The following is a 19308-nucleotide window of genomic DNA, read 5'->3' as shown; positions in this document are numbered from 1 at the left end:
CCATAATTCAAGTTTACCTTTAACTCCCTCTCTAGTCTTATCAACAAGAAGAATATCATCAGCATAAAGCATACACCAAGGTACATCCTCTTGCAAATGTCTAGTGAGAACATCCATGACTAATGCAAAAAGATATGAACTTAAGGTTGATCCTTGATGTAATCCAACTGAAATAGGAAAATACTTGGTCAAACCACCTTGTGTTTTCACAAGTAATAGCTCCTGCATACATATCTTTAATGATTTGAATATAAGCATTATTAACTCCTTTCTTTTCAAGAACTCTCCATAGCACTTCTCCTGGAACTTTTTCATATGCTTTCTCTAAATCAATAAATATCATATGTAAATCCTCCTTATTCTCTCTATATTTTTCTATCATACCTCTCAATAAATGTATGGCTTCCATAGTAGACCTACTCAGCATGAATTCAAATTGATTTTGAGAAACATTAGTATCACATCGCAACATACGCTCCATAACTTGCTCCCATAGTTTTAAAGTATGACAGATTAACTTAATTCCTCTATAATTCACACACTCCTGTGCATCACCTTTATTCTTAAAAATAGAAATTAACACACTCATTCTCCACTGATCTTGTATCTTTTTAGCCTTCAAAACAGTATTAAAAAGTTTAGTAAGCCAAGAAATTCCTTCATCTCCTAAGCATGTCCACATCTCTATTGGAATATCATTAGGTCCAACAGCTTTTTCACACTTCATTTTCTTTGAAGCCACTCTAATTTCGATTTTACTTATATGTCGATAAAAATAAAATCTTTATTTTCATTTAGGGTGATAAAGTCACTAAAGTCAATCGTATTTTCACATTCTTCATTAAAAGGTTTAGCAAAATATCTCATCCATCTTTGTTGAATATCATATTCTAAGAATAGTACTTTTTGATTTTCATCCTTAATACACTTCACTTGAACTAAATCCTTACTACTCCTATCTCTCTGTTTGACTAGCTTATACATATATCTTTCTCCCTTTTTAGTATCTAATCTATTATATAAATCATTAAAAACTAAGCTCTTTGCATCGCAAATAGCTTTCTTAGGTTCCTTACGAGCCTCTTTATAGTTTTTCCAATTATCAGAATTTTTATATATAAACCAATTTTTATAACAAATATTCTTCTTATTTTTAATTTTTTCTTGTACATTTGGATTCCACCACAAAGTATTTCACTATTATGAGCTTTTCCCTTCGAAACTCCAAGCACATCTTTTGTAATATTCTTAATATCACAAGTCACTTTTTCCCATATAATATGGACATCCTCATGCACAGACAGAATCTTAAGATCTAAAATTTTACTCTCAAAAATACTTTAGTTAATATTATTTAAATTCCCTCATCTAATCCTAAAAAATCGTTTTACTTTATTTTTTATTTTTTGCCCCTTTATCTTAAAGTCCAAAACTAATAATCAATATTGGGAACATAAATTTTCACTCGGAATAACTTTTCAATCTTTGCAATCTAAACGATCTAATTTTCTTATAAGAAAATAATCAATTTGCGTTTTACTACATCCATTTTTACAAGTGATAAGATGCTCATCTTTTTTCTTAAATAAGATATTAGCTATTAAGAAATCATAAGCTAAAGAAAAATTTAATATAGTCTTACCACCTTTATTTGTTGTTCCAAACCCATGGCCACCTTGGATGCTGTTAAAATCATCTACCTCTCTACCACCATGTCCAAACACAAATTTTTAAGGAATTCATGTCATGAGAAATACAAAAAAATAGAGAAATATTTTTGTGCATTTACACCACCATCCCCGCCATCGGTTGCAAAGGTATAATTTCTAACTTAAAAAATCTCACTCTCGACGCTAGCGACGAGCCGGCAAACCCCCTACGCGCTCACGTAGCGTAGTAGGAAGGGAAACCGGTGTGACACTAGCGACGAGGCGGGTAAGCCTTGGAGTGCTCAAGTAGCGTAACAGGGACAAAAATTACGTACCTCCAAACGCTCACGTAGTGTAGAGAGGGGAAAGAAAACTGTCGTCTTTGAAACAAGTACATGAAGACCCTTAAACGCTCATGTAGCGGGCGGGGATTGAAGAATTTGCGGTCGCGGTGTCATTTGACACCTACTTGAAGCGCTCAAGTAGCAACGAGGGGAAGGTCTCTTGGTTTTTCCCCTAAAAAGGGGAGATGTCGGGAGGCTGCCGAAATTTTAGGTGAACACGAGACTATTTGGCTTTGCATTTGGACACAAAATGAACTATAAAATATTTGAACCTAAGTAAAATGATATTGAATACGAACTTGGACTTGCAACAAAGGACTACAGGGGACATACAACTTGAGCTTGCTACTTAAACTCAAGCAAGGACATGAATTGGAACTGAATTTGGTTGGAACATCGACTGAACTAAATGAAAACTTGAATTAAAACTTGACTACAAAAACTTGGACTCAAATTTGAACTTGATTTATACATTAAGTGGACATGACTTTGAACTTGGACAAAATATAAAGATGGGCAATCAGTAAAGAGTTTAGTCTGAATCATTGTACCAAATTCCTAATGAAGGCTATAAAATGACTATTTCAATTGAAATACAAATGAATAATGATATCAAACTCATCATAAACTATCTTTGAAGACAAAGAAGTTGCAAATGGAGTCTATATGCAAGCAAGTAAAAACTCATGGCGAATCAAATCTCAGGGCTTTCAAATAAACACCGATGAATGGATATGATGCTTGTAATAACCAAAGCTTCAAGAGGAACTTGCAAGCAATCATCAACAAGGAACAAATGGACATATAACAACATGTTCATGGTTAACAATATAAAATTTCTTTAGTGGACATTAAGGGAATTGTCACTGCAATCAGAATGTAAAAGTTGTCAAGCAAACTCATAACAAGATTTGAGTCATCCTCATATAACAGTGGAAGACTTGTAGAATTCAACAAGGCTCATTTATATGCAACAATCAAATGTACCCGAGCTTGCAAGCAATGAAATTGATAAGGGTAATCATGAATGTGTAACATTACCTTATGAATAACAAAGCTGAATTTAATACGGTCAATACAACAGTCATGTAAGATGTAGCAATATTTTCTACGTCCAGGTAAGAGCACTAATGAAGGGAGTTATCGGTGAATACGATGAGTAATGTGCAAAGAACACTACAGGAAATTCTGCTATTACCGACGGCCTAGACCGGCGTTTGTGTAGCCTCCGGTAATAACGGTGGTATAGCCGGCAGTTTCGCCGCCGGTTAATACCAGTAGCCTACCCGGCGATTATTCAAGCATAGGCCGCCAGAATTACCGACGGTCATAACACCGCCGGGTTAACCGCCGGATTTAAATATGACCGGCGGTATACCGACGGCTAAAACCGCCGGTGTTAAGTCATTTCAATACCGGCGGCTTGAGCCACCGGAAAGCCGCCAATAAAAGCCCTAAAATGAAACAGCCCGAGCCTCCCATTTCATTTCATCTTCTTCGTTCTCTCTCTTCGGCCTTTGCTCCCTCGTCGCCTCCGCCCACCTCTCGCGCGACCGAGCGGCTTGACAACAACCGCTGACGACCTGTCTCTGGCCGCCGACCCCACACCGCCGGCCCTCGAACTCCAACTGCAAGGCCGCCGACGAACAGACCGGCCGGATCCCGTGCGCGACGCCGCCTCCGAGGTGAGCTTTTTTTATATGCTTTTTGGTGATTATATGTTGTCACTAGATATTTGCAAACCGCGGTTTGGCGACCGGAAATCACGATATCGGACGGCTGATTGACGCCGCTGGAAATCTATTTTAACTGCCGGTATAATACCGGCGGATTACCGGAGCTGGCCGGCGGTTGTTCAGCGACACGCTGGCGGCTATGACCGCTGGCAATGCCGTCGGCACGACTCGGCGGTTGCCGGCTGTTATTCGTCGAGATGTCGTCCGCTACAACCGCCGGCAATTACGTCGGCACGACTCGGCGGCTAACCGGCGGTAGATTTTGCCGGCGGTTTGACGGCCGGAACATCGCTGGCAATAATTCCGTCGATAATCGGCGGCTTTGTCCGCCGGAAAGCCGTCGGGGAAATAAACCTCCAGTAAAACACCGCCGGCAACGGTTACCGACGTCGTTTTTACCGGCGGCTCGACAACCGCCGAAAAGCCGCCGTTGTATTTCCAAACCGCCGGTACTACCTGAATTTCCTGTAGTGGAAGAGGATAATACATACATTGTAGCATATGATGAACACTAACACCTGCTAACAAGGATGGTGGATTTATCATGATACTTGTCATCTATAAGCTGTCGTAACATAAGGCAACGAATGCTACAACATTATTACAATCAATCGTCCTTCAATATTGAGTAGATACATCGATCCATTGCAAGCGAACACCATATGGTATGTAGCAAATAAAAGTGTCTATAAATCAGCTATAATATGCAAAAATGTCATCTACAACGAAGATGATGCTAGGAGATCTACGTTCAAAGCAACTTGCTCACAGAATACTGAAAATGCATGCAATGGTCCAACTAACAAGCAGTACATATTGAATGTTATGGCATGCTTGAAATCAATACAAATGGAACTGGCAATTCACTCACAAGTAACATTGATAGAAATGATGTAGAAGTGATGGATTCTTTGCAAATATAGGCATACACTCATACATTCATCATATTGTTTACGGCGAAGTATAAGGAGGCTATAACAGATGAAAACTTCTACGAGCTGTCATAGAAGACCCGTCAAATGTCCAAAATGCCCCCGCACATACATCGTAGTTTTTATACACATAGGTACACAAGGGATGATGAGTGCAATCATGAAACTCGCATGGGCCCCGGCGAGCGTGAGAAGCAACATGTCCATTTAAATCTCCTCCAATAAAAATTATTTCTTCAAGAGAAATCTTTTGAATTAATTCTTCTAAGTTATTCCAAAATTTTAATTTTAAACACATATTCAAACCTACTTGAGAAGCATAAGCACTTATAATATTAATAATCTTCAAAACAATAATTTTTATCTCCAATTCTATCAATTTTTATAGTATTATGCTTCAAATTCTTATCTAAAATCACACATATACTATTTCTGATACGACTTCTACCAGAATACCAAAGTTTAAATCCTAAACTATCAATCTTCTTAGCATTCTCTCCAACCCATTATCCTTCAACTCTCCAATTACAACAAGTACAATATATTCAGATTCACATTAGGAGTAGATTTAATCTCACAAAGAAGCTCAAAAACATATTTAGCAGTTTTTATGGGAACACGTAAGAATAAACACAAGTTCTATTCAGTCCAAACCTACAATCAAGATCAGATTAAAGTTCTAATTTAGGTTCATAGATAACTATAGGTTTAATCTCTTTATAATTGATTTCAATTTCAACTTCAAAATCAAGTTACAACTCTTGCTCAAGAATAGGCGCAAGTCATGAATAAATTTTAACCTATGTGCAAATTTGGATTCAATACAATCAAATACATGTTGCAATTGTAAATCCACTGATGTATTTAATAGATCATTGAACTAATTGTAACCATCATCGTTTACAAAAGGCATTCGAGGCATACACCCCAAGGCGCCGCCTTATTTTACTTCGATTTTTTTTAATTACACAACCTAATTATAAATTTTAGGACTTTTCGGTTTCGCTTGCTTTGTGTGAGTAGTCTTGAAAGAGAAACTCCTTTGCTACCTTTGACACAAATGATATTATAATGCCACTTCGGCTAAACTGTGTAGAAAAGCACCAAACTGTTAGTAGTACACGCTTGTGGCCAATCACTAGGCCATGCTTTCTTAATATTACCACATGATGTTCTACTTGAGTAAAACACAAATCCCAATATATGTTGGCAAACACCAAGTTACTACCCAAATTGGCACATCTCATGGATACCAATAGAAACACAAATACATACGAACTAATGACAAGCATTTAGACACATATCTCATTGTTATCAAGTATCAGTGATAGTGGATAGGCATTTGATCATATACCAAGCCTATCATGTACCATTTTGTGCCGCTGTCTCTTATCAATCATTGATGCTACTGGGCAACAATAGAAGAAAGTATTTTCTGGCAAAACTTTGTTTTCCATCTCCCCTTAACATATCAATTGGCTAAAGTATCATAAATTGATTTTATAACTATGACCTCCATAAATCATGTGAGTGACAAACATGCACCATTATTACATGACAAGTTTGAAATAATATGGGTTCACATCAAATAAAATAATTATAACTTACCTGCATTAGATATGCACATCCAGATCTAGTCAATGAGGGCAAGGCCTCCTTCTTAGCAAATTCCGATATCCTCTGATGCACTATACTTTTTACCTAAATAAAATTGTCATTATTTGCTATAAAGCATCATAGGTGAACTATAAAGATGGCAGTCAATGACCAGTAAAAGAGTGAAATAGTGGCAATTTACATCAACCCACCAAGGATAGTCTCTGTTCGCAATACATTTTGTGGCAATCTGTTAAAATATGAGCATATTCCTTCCTTGAAGACCTACTTTCGATTTCCTCTAAAATAGGTTTGAGCTGCAAGTATACACAAACAAGTCAGCAAGACGAGTAAACAGAGAATTTCATGCCTTTATAACGTAGATTCCACTCTTTCCATACTGAAAACTTTCATCAAGTTACTTAATAGTTAAAATCCACGCAAAAAAAAAAATGAATTGGTTTAACCACCATCACACCTTGGCTTTAACAAACTGGCGAAGGAAAGAGCAAAAGGTGAACCAGTACCTCACTAGCTGCTGCTTTAAAACGTACATAAATAACAGATTCTTCAACTCCTTCTGCTACAGATGCTTTATTAGAACCACTACCTCGAATAGCAGCTTGAACCTGCATAAACAACAAAGGATAATAATAAACATGGACTCCAGGCCAACATTACAAGACTAGACATGGGATCAGCACTTTTGTAACATCACCTGGGCATCAGCACTTTTGAGAATTGAAAGTACATGGGATCTTATCATACCTAATGCACGGGACTAGAGTGCAAAAATAAAAAATAAAAAAGCAGTTAGTCTAGCATCATAGTCCGACCTATATAAAAATATCCATTATTTGGATATAGCAAGAACAAGAAACATAAAACCTCAATGCAGAGACAATGGATGCACATTAACCTGCTAGGCAAGCTGATAACACACAAGATGACACAAGCGTCAATTTTAAATGGAAATAACATTAATGATGCATGAGAGGAAAACATCAAGAAGACCAGAATATTCTCTGCTGCAAAGTTTCAACAATTAAACAGGGCACTCTACTTCATATAGCAGGTGGTGCGTGCTGGGAATTTTACTATGAGAGGTTTGTGTCGCCTGTTGGATGGATAGAAAAGCTAACTAGTAACAATCCCATTAAACAAAACCTTAAGAAGAGGTGATTTTTAGTTTGGCGAAGAACATACCATATACACACATAAGTGTTCACAGCATGGAACCATTATTGGCATTTAAAGAAAAGATTTGCTATTATCAAACCCTCCCTCCTCCAAAAATTTGAATAAACAGTAGAGAGGAGCCCGATGCACTTGAAGCTTACATGGAGGGCTATTTACTAATCCCTCCTAAAAAACATACGCAACATTATTAGACACACCAATTTTTTGGGAACATTATTAGCCTTATACAACTTTATCCGTCCCACCCTAAGGGACATTATTAGCCTATTAATAACTCCTTCCCTCAGTGATACAAACAATAAAAACAAGTCTTAAGTATAATGGATTATCTCAATTCTTAAAAAATAAATTTAACATTATTGGCCTTCTACAACTATGTGAAACCTCATTATCTATTCATTTGTGTCTATCCATGTTTACATTTAATCTACTTTTTTTTAATCCATTGAGATTAATTTCATCTAACAATGCAAGGATGTCATGTTCAATTACAAACCATTTCTAAATTATGAGAGCCAATCTTTGTGCAAGAGCCATACTAATTATCTATAGGTTCCTAATCATGAAAATCTTTAAAAAGAAGAGTTAACATGATGGGGACATCAGCAGCGATTTTGACACATGTACCTCCAGGAGATGCCGGAGATCGACGGCCACGATCATGATCTATATTTTCATCATTTTATGTAGTAATCTATTTTTATTTCATGTTTTTCCGTTTTTGCCCTTATGGGTATTTGATAGTTATTGTAGCCCAAGGGGCATTTTAGTACTTTACTTTCGTTGTCATTTTGAGGCCTATTTATATGGCCATTTTCTCATGTAATAGTTTAGCTTTTGATGAAATGAAAATTTACCATTATGTGTTCTCTTTGTGAGTTCAAGAAGATCTCTTGGTGAGTTCTTCACCCTCCTCGATCTCTTAGTGTGATGCGGACATCCAACCATCCATGGCTATCCGAGGAGCTGAGTGCTAACTAATCTTGTGGAAATTCAACGAGAAGACATTTGAGGTTAGTAAATTAGTAGTCGTCAAATCTTCAGAAGCTTCCATCTCTTTTCCTCCTTGTCCTTGCCGCCATTTGCTCCAAGCAACCCTAAGCCGCCGGCCACCTTGCACCTCCCTTCCTATTTCGCCGGTCAGAAAAACAGCCACCACCGGCCGGCCACCCGCCGGCCAGATCCACACCGGCCAATCCAATCCGCCCACCTGTTTTCAAAATTTGAAATCCCATGCCAAGGCTTTAATTTCTTTCCTATTATGCATCTCCTTCTATTAGGAAATTTGGCCTGTTTTTATTTCTTTTCATTTAACGTGAAATTCCCAACGGCTAGAAGCTAAAGCCATTTAGGAAATTTTCCTGTGTAATGAATCTGAGAATCAAGTCTCAGATTTGTTAATTCCGGAAGCTTATCAAGAGAGGCCACGTCACTATTTTGATTGCTCTCCTCTCTCCATGGGGCCGGCCACCTCCTCCTCTTTTCTCTCTCCAATCCACACTTAATCAATAATTAAATGTCTCCTAAATACCTCCCCATCTATCACGGGATTTCAATTTTTTATTTCAGATTTCAAATCTGAGATTTGAAAACAAAGCTTCCCTATTTCCTCTAAATTAAAACTGAAATCAGATTCCAGCTTTCTTCCCTCCCACTAAATAACATCTCTTTTCCTTCTCCCTTCACCACCCCAAGACCGGTCACCTCCTTTTTCCTCTCAGGGACTCCTTCAACCCTAGGCAAGAATGCATGGCGGACCCCGAATTTGAATGGGGACTTGTGTTCGACGCTCACGGCAACCTCGATATCCAACGATCGCCGTTCTTCGACGCAGGATTTGATTCCGACGACGATACCGTTGGAGCCTACTTGGATCGGATCCTACCGACTCTCATAATCGTCATCGACAAACAACGTCCTGACTCCGAGTGGATCATTGACGGCCACCCACCCGCTCCTCCACATCCGGCTTCTTTCCCGGCGACGAGTCCTCTCAAGATCACTTGTCTACTAGTAGCATCGCTAAGCCTACTTACGATTCTCCTCTGCTAGCCACCACTTTCAAAACAAGTGACGGACCTCAAGGTGAATGATCTAGATCTTAAATTTGGGGCTTTGTTATTCTTAGCTATTTGCATTACTTAAAATATTTAGTAGTTATTTTGCAAGTTACCGTAATCTCTACATGTGATCTATTGCCGTTGCTAAATCTCTCAACCTCAAATTCTTAACTCAATCTTGAGCAAGCAACGAGTTAATTATTAGCAAGATAAATTCCATCGCTCTTATTAATTTCTCAAAGGCAATTCTTCTTCATTCGCATGTTCGTTCCACATCATAACAGTATACTGGATAGTGATCCACATTTCAAAATTGAATTTTCTTCTAACTTCTTATTGAAAGAGAAACATTTTCCCAGGAATTCATATACATTACATGGATATTAAACAATCAACATTAGTAGGCTTAAAATCAAACAATAAAGTACCTGAAGCTGTCGAAACTTCACTAGGTACACTGCCGATTCTGCATATTGTGGATTGCTTTCAACATACCTAAGCTCATAAAATCAGTGACTCAATCAAAGTTGTAACTTCCAAGGGACGAGTTTCAAACATAATAAGGGATTACGTACGATATGCAGTCATCAAGGCGTTTCAGCAAAGGAAGAAACTGCCCATTCCCAATACTCAAGTTTGGTGAATAGAAATTGGAAGAAGCCTGCAATATGTGGAAAATTAAAAATGAATGAGAAAAAGTTTAATAGAAAATAGATAAATCAGGACAAAATATTCATCAAAAATCAATTAAGATACATGGTGAGGAATTTTGCTTTAAGATCCTTATATTTATCAGGGTTTTACAAATTTGAGTTTCCTAAAAGGTTCAACTGAATTCTTTTCAATTTGAAATCTTGGGGAAAAGCTCACCATCAACAAGATAACATTTAAAAAGAATCCAGTATTAGAATGAAGGGCGGAGAACTGTTCAGCTGTGCGTACTGTTTAATTTCTTGCCTAGTCTTTGTCTTTCAATCTTTTACCTCTCCCAAAATAACTAACTTGATGCACCAAGAATAATTTGAAATCGTTCAACAACCTTTACATTAGATATGGAGAACGCCTAGTGTCATCAAGAAATTTTTCAATAAATCATAGCGAAACAAGAAATTCATTTAATGATGGAAATAAGAATTTCCTTTAAAGATCCCTTTAATCAGCGAGATAAATCTCCAAGTCCTTTTGGAGAACAAAAACTTTGCACAAAACAAATCAGGACCTTCGTTAGATAAAGAATGAGTTAATCAAAACAAATCCTGTTTAAAAAAGTAAAAGACCTCTACTAAAATACAACTCTAGAGCAGTAAAAAACAAGGAAAGATCATGAGAAAATCACCTGTTGTTTTAAGCATTTACCAGTTCTCAGTTGTTCTATTATAGAAACCGATTCATTTTTTCAGGAATTTGCCCCTAAATGCTAGCCAGGCAGTATGGAAATTCAGTACTAAGATAACCTAGCCACTAATAAAAGCTAATAAAAGAACAGAGCTGTATTTATAGATATTTGAACAAATCTAGCAGAAAATCGTTTGCCTAAAAATGTAATTCTACTTCATTAAAAACAATTATGGAAAAGGAAAGATCTGCAAACTAGATTCAATTGAACAGTACAAATTATCATGTTGACAGCTTGCATTCAGAAAATTAAATAACAAAAGAGCAGGCATGAATTAGAGTTAGCCTACTCATGCATTTGAAAATTTTTAAACCAGGAATAATATAATGTTTCTAATAAGGCTCCAAGTAGTGTACCATATTTAAATAATCAAGCCATGTGACAAAAAAGCAAATACATGTATGATCAGTAAAAAATCAGCATTCTAATTTCCAAGCCTAAGCTTAGTTTAGATCCTTTAAGCCAATGCACCATTGCAACAAGAATGCAAAACCTAAGAAGCAACAATAGCAAAAAGAAAATGATGATCGTAATACTGAAGAGTTCTAGTTTCACTGCTTATCATTGGAAATCGACCGTTACTTTACAAGTTTTTCTTCAAAATAACGTTGTAAGTAACTTATATGTTTGATTTATATCCTATGCTTTGCAATTTGTATCTCTAGAATAATAGGGAATTACCACAAGACTACAAAATTTTTGGAAGTTACCAGTCAGGGTTTTCATTTGGAAAGAAATCCATCAATATATGGTTAAATTGGAATGTTTGAGGATATAAATACGATGTTATATGGGAAATAGCAACTGAAACTTACGTTCTCCAATTCATCAAAATAGTTCAGCTTACTCCGAAGAGCTTCAGCAAAATCTATCAAGCGTTGCTTTTCCAGAAGCTGCAATTAAGTAAATAAAAGTCAAAGTAGAAATCGAAATAATCAAACTGAGCAAACATTTCAATGAGCTGTTATATTTATTAGACATTTCTAAAAATAAAGACCATGATAAAATCGTCTAACTAAGGTTTATCATTCTGAAAAAATATTTATAGTCAAGGGTTTCATAAATTATGGATATTATTGCAACAATATGGACTAAAACTTCATCTCTTTTATAGTTTAACAATAAAAAACTCAAAAAGAAACTGGCATGGAAAAAATCAGTTTAATTTAGTAAATATATTTTTTTCTTATATATAACAACGTTGCAGAGATGAGAATCTTCGGGTAGATAAGTGGCTTTACACTAAGAGATAGAATGTTGAATGAGTATATGTGTTTAAAAGGTTGAAGTAGCTCCAGCCGCAAATAAGATTAGAGAGAGTCATCTTAGATGGTTTGGCACATAAATGTCAGTCTTCCGATGATCTTGTTTGGAGAGTAAATGTATTAAATCCGGCCAGTGTTAAGAAAGGTAGAGGTAGACTTAAAAAGATTTGGTTAGAAACTATTAAAAATTATTAATTTTTAATTAGGTTTAAATAAGAATTTGACTTTGAATAGGACACAATAGAGAAAATGGATTCATGTACCTAACCCCACGTATTGGGATAAAGAATTCTTGGTGTTATAAAAATGACTTACGATTCTTTGACATAAAATCCTAATCTTTCAATTTTTTAAAAAATAACTCAATTGCTTGTACATTAGAATTTTAAAATTATAATTCTACGAATAAAGTTATATGCATGAATGAAATATACAAAGAATTCAAAGAATATCAATAGTTAATCCCAATTTTATATTGTGACCCTTTTATAAATTTATCATGGCACCTTATTTAGATTTTTATTGTACCCAAAAATCTCTTTGGTCCTTATGTACACCCATGAGATTCTTTTGGAACAGTAAGGCATACGAATGTCAATAATTTTTGGTGATTTGACTTTTCCTATGTGATAAAATAAAATAAATTGTGACAAAAATATATAATATTGTTAGTATATATGGTTATTTAAGACAACTAATTTTTATCATATATTCTATCTATATTGCTTTCAAAAAACAGTTTCCAATTTCATAAGGAATAAATAACCATATTCATTATATTCCAAATAAGAAAAATATAGTGATTATACACTTATAGAAAGTAATATGCAAAAAAATTTAAAGTAAAGTCCAAAAATAATAAAAGTATAAATGTCTAATAGTTCAACTTCAAATTCCCTTTTGAAAAAAAAAAGACAAATAAATATATAATTTTTAATGTAGTGATATTGCAATAACTTTTTTTTTTTTTGCTTTTTCTTTCACTCATTAATTTTTAAATGAGAAAAGGACCAAAATGGTCCCTCAACTCTTTTTGAGGGAGCAAAAGTAGTATTTAACTCTTATGAGAGACTAATTTGATCCCTCGACTCTTTAAAATGAAATATGTTTTGTCCTAACGTCAAATGTTGGAGTTAATGTTATTAAATGTTAGGGTATTTTAGTCATTTCTAATTAAATATTTATTAAATATAATTTTCAATTAATTATAATTTTTTATCATTAATAAACAATAATTATTATTTTAATTTTAATTTAAAATTTTTTAATCATATTTTATAAAATATGATATTTATTAATTTAGAAAAATAAAATACAAATATATGTTATTTTCAACTTAATCACATATATTTTCACCAATCATATTTTATAAAATATGACTAAATTTTTTAAATTAAAAATAAAATTATTATTAATTTTTTTTATTAAAAAAACATTTAATATATCTAAAAAAATTATATTTACTTGAAAATTATATTTAATAAATGTTTAATAAAAAATTACTATAATACCCTTATATTTAAAACCATTAACTTTACTATTAACTGATATGACAAAAAAAATCTCGTTTTAAATAGTTGGGGAACCAAATTTGTCCCTCAAAGGAGTTGGAGACTATTTTGGTCCCTTACAAAGAGTTGAGAGACCATTTGGGTCATTTTCTCATTTTTAACTCTAACAATACATACTACATGCACATGCAATTAAACGAGTTAAAAGATAAATAGAAGTTGAAGGATTTAATTATGGCATTCCTCCAAATTGCAAATGCGATCTTCCAAGGATGGACTAGATGTACACTTGTCGAAGTAAAAAAAAAAGGAAGAGGCCTAACATCCTTGGTACATGACTAATTTTCGAAATAATGAGTGTTGGAGCAGAAGCCTCCATTGTAGTGATTGTTACTCTTATTAGTCATTGAATGGGTGTTTGTGGTGCTTAATATAGTGAGATTATCTCCCACAAACAGCATTAAGGGGGCTAGAAAATTCGTGGTAGTAGAATGAGAGAGTAAAACATCATAACTTTGCTCCAAGATCCAACACACAAATAAATAAATATTTTAACTTTGCATTCAGGCGGTTGTCAAACAACTACAGTTAAACAGTGGTCTGACGTTAGCAGTCAGATGTTGAAGGTTAAATAGCGACTGTCAGATGATAGGTCGACGATGGTAGTCAAGAAGCAAAGGTCCAGCAGCGACGGTCGGGCGATAGTATAATGGGGATGATTGGGTGGTAAAGTTCCCCCGATGATGGTCAAACAACGAAGTTCCAACAAAGGTTGGACTATGAGCCGACGATGATAGCCAGGTACAAATCCAATAATGGTGGTGCTCGAGTGACGCTCCGGGATTCTTCAATCATGTAGTTCTCTTTAATCTTTAGCCAAAGATCTTTTTCATGTAGAGGAATGGCTTATTTATAGATTTATGATAGTGGTATGCCTATAAATATGGAGAAAATTCAAAACACTCCATTGACCAAATTTATTCCCTTGATTACAAGCATCCGTTCAACATTTAGCCTTAATGTTATCAAATTAAGTGATCTTGAGCTTGTTGAATTCATTTCAATAAGACGCTCAATTTGACTAAAAGCATGTCAAATTTGGAGATCATTTGGTCCTCCAATTAAATTCTAAAATTTCAACTATTCTTCAAGCTGTTGATCTGGGAAGATTTGGACTCACATTGGATCATCTTTGGATTTGTTGGGTTTGACTCATCGAGTTGATCAATTTGACTATGAGTTTGTTGAAATTAGGGGCCTAAATTTAATTTTAGAAGCTTGCAATTCGAGTGTGCATTGAGCTTCATGTATGACCAAGCCAATTTTGTAGGACGTATCAAATATGCAATGAAATTTTATAAGCAAATTATTACCTTGGAAATTTTGATGGAGGATAAATCCATTTTTATGAAGTTTCATGCTAGATTTGATGAGAATTTATGTGAAAATTTGAAGTATTCTGCAGTGTAGAGCATTCTAGAGAAGAACTCAAAATAATTATCACTAAAAAAAAAAATCATGCCCGTGGAAGTGACGAGGACAATATGACAAGCCAAAAGCTTAGTGACCAAACAAATTCAGGAGAAAGCAAAAGCAATGTTGAGAATGTTAGGGTTAGCCATCATTCGTGAATAAACATGTTGGAGGGAAGGATGACACCTATAGAACATATATAAAAATGCAAAGCATAAAAGAGAAGTATTCTTCTTGGAAATCAGAAAGAAATACCTATAGTTTCTTCATAGTCACATAAACATGATTTAATAGATGGCTCAAAACTATAGAGTGAAAAAGCGAGGAAAACAAACTCATATGTTTTCCATTAAAAAATTTTAATGGTTTTATGGTGACTCAAGTCATAAATAAATATTTCCAATATGCAAGAAATAAAGCAGAAAATATCTTCAATTATAGGATGAAAACATGCATAGAAACATATATATGGTCAACAGGCTAATTAAAGATTTCCTATAACAATATTTTTAATCTCATATTTTCCAACATTAGTAATCCTAGATCAAGGGATACTATAAGATAAAATAATCTACAGTATCAAAATCAAAATATTTCAAGAGGTAATTTTGTAACTAGATTTTATCTACAAAGAATGAAAGAAAAATATACAGATAATGAACTTTAGAAATGTCTTTATAATGTCTAACAAACTAGTTTCTTAAAGCATACAAATATATATTATTGAATGCAGAAGCAACCATCAGAGAAGAGATAGAAAATACATCTTATTAAAGCATGCAAAATGGCAGGATCACATACCAACCGATCACATGCATCATGCAATGTCTTTGTTTTTGTAGCAACAGATTGTTGAAGCGTTTGTAATTCATTAAATAAATTAAGGGTCTCATCCACCTGCATAAGGTTTAAGAAACATAGCAAACACCAGCATAAACAGTAAATATATTTCATCTAAGGAAATTTTGATGTGAAAAACTCAAGCACTTTGAATGCTTCAAGCAAAAAAATATATAAAAGAATAAGTTGTCAGCTGTCAGATGAGCATCATACTGGTCTAATTGGGAATCAAGTTCGGGACCATATCTTAAAAAGACATCTCAAGGAGATAGGCTACAAGAGAAAATAATTAGATGTTACTTTGGTAAAGAATGAGCTTTGAATAGAAAAAAATTTAATCACTAAAGACTCAGTTGAGACTTGAGACTATTATCTTAAAAAGAAAAAACGAGAGACTCTCATACTTCTTGAGAAACCAAATCCTTTAGATGTTTATTTTAGGCTTTAATTATGACTATATCTATCAATGAACAAACTTAAAGCCAGTAGGTCTCTACAGAATCCAAAACCATATTAAAAAGTTGTAGGTTATTCGAGCATCCTTTTAGATGTTAATGTGTTTGATCCAAAGTACCCATAATTGACTAAATGAAAGAAAATGGTCCGTTTGAACAGTTATGCAGATAGTCCAGCTGGTGAAGTTTTGTGTTTGAGCCAAACCAATTATATTTGGTCGTTGTAACTAATCCCACTAGTATAACTCATTGTCACCTGCTATTGTTACTTTATGCTATTGATGCTACTTCATTTGGATTGGAATATACTCAAGTTTGACTTTCAATAGAAGGATATCGACAATTTTTCTTTCCTACTGGAAATGGGGTCAATTTTACTCTGGCTAGGTAACTCAAACACATAAAGTAGTAAAGAGATTATGGAAACAAGTATTATTACAAAAAACTATTAAAGGAAAAATTTTAAAAGAGAACATAACCAACCTGTTCAAGTATTCCATCACATATCTGAATATGTTCCATCAATGTGTTCACATAGAGACGATATTTCTCCTCTGTCTGTCATTAAAATCATTAGTCGGTACCGTGATTATATATCATGACAAAAGTCTCTTAATTCCCCTTCAATTGACAGTGGGATGGTGGTATCAAAACGGACCTCTGACTTCATGGCCGACTCCAAATCTGTGAACCACTTGTAGAACTGCATGTGAATAAACAAAGTGATTGTAGGTTCTCTTTTTTTTTTCCCTTTTTATGCTAAATTTCATTTATTCTTGAAGATTAAAGTTGATGTGCATTGTCGTCACAACAACAAAGCAGGTATTTAATCAATCTAAAACATCCACTCTGAAAGAGTAAAACAAAACACATAGTACTTTGATGTTAAAGCATTATTAAAATCACAATTAAAATCAATGATAACAAGTTAAAAAGGTTAGTAGACTTTAAGAGGAAAACTAGAAAAGAACAAATAAACAACAACAAATATAGCACTATAGAGGAATGAATTATGAAGGATTAAAAATCATAACCTACCACTATATGATTTGGAAAAATACAAATTATTACAGACATGTTTAATGGGAGTTTTATGTATTAGTCTAAATAGCTAGAAAGTATAATGAGTAAAAGACCAAAAACTAAAGGCAGTTTGGGATCATAATTTTTTTTTCTTCCGCTCTTCTAAACAATTTCTAAAAATAGTGTTTTTATGTTTCTTTATATTTCTTTTGAATAATGGGATGCTAAAATTTTACAGCAAAATATCTCTTAATCATAGTCTATATGTCTTCACTTTCTATCTTAGATCTTTTCTCTCTCTCCTTTTCTCATTTCCAAGTACGTAACTTTCAAAACAAAACATAAAGAACTTCATACGAACTAGCCTGTATAGCTATAAGAATAAATTTTCTTCTTTTTTAGAGGGATTGGTTATCTTATTTTTATACCTAAAACTACAAACCAAACTTGTACATTGAGATAATTCACTTGGGAAAGGCAAATACAACATTCATTCTGAAGTACCTCCTCTTTGGTGAATAATGCGTATTCTTCCATGTGCTAAGAGTCTAAGGCATAAACTTGATAATCTTAATCCGCTTTTAGACACAGCTTTGGACAAAAAATGCCATGAAAAGATAAATTCCAATCACTTACAAAGTGTATCAAATACGCTAAAGAAACTGAATACTAAAAGGTGAATTGAAATTGCAGAAAGCACAAAGAAAAACCAGGATGTCTTGTTAAATTTAAAAATTAAAATAAATTCACCTGATGAGTATTGACCAGAACCACATTGATCCCAGCTTCTTTCACGGCATCACCAGGTGAAACCACTGCACTTCCATCCTTCCCCAAGTTCTGCTCTTGGGCCTGCAAAGGAACTAGTTAATCCCCGCTCCTCTAAGAAATGACAGCCAATAATTCACCACTAACCAAATTAGGCGGAAAGGGGCGCTCAGCAACAGCAAGGGACAACGATGTTACCGCAGCCTTCTGCTCCTCCGTCAAAGGGGCATTCTGCAAACAGATAACCTAACAAAATTAGCTTCCCATTCCACAACAAGATCCAGCATTCCATGGTAAGCCATAGCATGAGGAAATGTAAGACGCAAATAGTTGCGATTTTGGAGAAATTGAAAATGTGGACGTCGCGAAAGCTAGGGTTTTGTAACAAAATATCACCTGTTCCCACGTGTTGGCAAAGTTGTAACCACGGAAGACCGCTCCGGATCCCGGGAGTGGAGCGGAAGCCATGAAGAACTAGGGGCAACCGTGCACCGTTAGGTAGGAGGAGAATGAAATGAAATGAAAATATAAGCGTCCGGATCCGTAGCCTCGCGGTCGAAAGCCTAGCTCCTACCGCGCGGAGGCAGGAGTTCGAACTGCAATTAAATTCGCTCAACACAGAGATAAACTATAGGATGTTGGACCCAGCGGTGACAATGACGACAAGCTTGCAAGAAGTGGACTTGTCGCTGGAACTAAGTTACCGGAAGAGACTTCGCCGGAAAGGAAGGATGCTAATCTAATATGCTGAAGTTCGGATCCAGATGTCAAGGATTTGCGCCGGAAAGGAGAACTCTTCCATTCAGAAGCTGCAAATAAAAGATGATCAAAGAATTTAGCATATACATGCGTGTTTTTTTTTTTTATATAAATTGATCCTATAATTAGTCAATCGAAACTACTTAATTTTAATATTGTGATTTTACTATATGATCTAAATCATATTGTACGATCAATAGTGATGATTTTGGTTGTCCCATGTTTCGTACTGGACGAACAACATTTTGATTGAATTAATCATCTCGGATGATTTAAGAATAATATTGCTTGACGATCTGTG

The 19308-nt window shown here is 34.8% G+C and overlaps 1 protein-coding gene across 3 annotated transcripts in view; it reads right to left on the bottom strand.

Moving 5' to 3' along the window:
- LOC110109768 (conserved oligomeric Golgi complex subunit 3) overlaps window positions 1-19081 on the bottom strand; it is a 59288-nt gene extending 40207 nt beyond the window's left edge. For 2 of the 3 annotated variants that reach the window (XM_020840964.2, XM_028698603.1), the window contains exons 1-13: window positions 18645-19081; window positions 18396-18479; window positions 18231-18332; window positions 17116-17160; window positions 16941-17015; window positions 15964-16059; window positions 11729-11806; window positions 10093-10178; window positions 9946-10012; window positions 6976-7038; window positions 6785-6886; window positions 6470-6574; window positions 6270-6362 (exon numbers count right to left, since the gene is read on the bottom strand). In XM_020840964.2, coding sequence (XP_020696623.1) covers window positions 6270-6362; window positions 6470-6574; window positions 6785-6886; window positions 6976-7038; window positions 9946-10012; window positions 10093-10178; window positions 11729-11806; window positions 15964-16059; window positions 16941-17015; window positions 17116-17160; window positions 18231-18332; window positions 18396-18479; window positions 18645-18716 — 1068 coding nt within the window. In that variant the 5' untranslated portion in view covers window positions 18717-19081. The remainder of the gene's footprint in view (window positions 1-6269; window positions 6363-6469; window positions 6575-6784; window positions 6887-6975; window positions 7039-9945; window positions 10013-10092; window positions 10179-11728; window positions 11807-15963; window positions 16060-16940; window positions 17016-17115; window positions 17161-18230; window positions 18333-18395; window positions 18480-18644) is intronic. The other variant, XM_020840965.2, reaches the window with a different exon arrangement.
- Between the last annotated feature and the right edge of the window lie 227 nt (window positions 19082-19308).

The sequence above is a fragment of the Dendrobium catenatum genome, unplaced genomic scaffold (assembly GCF_001605985.2).
Source record: "Dendrobium catenatum unplaced genomic scaffold, ASM160598v2 fragScaff_scaffold_1116, whole genome shotgun sequence".
Lineage (NCBI taxonomy): Eukaryota > Viridiplantae > Streptophyta > Magnoliopsida > Asparagales > Orchidaceae > Dendrobium > Dendrobium catenatum.
Note: the sequence above shows the minus strand (reverse complement) of the source record. Positions and strands in the feature narration are given on the sequence as shown.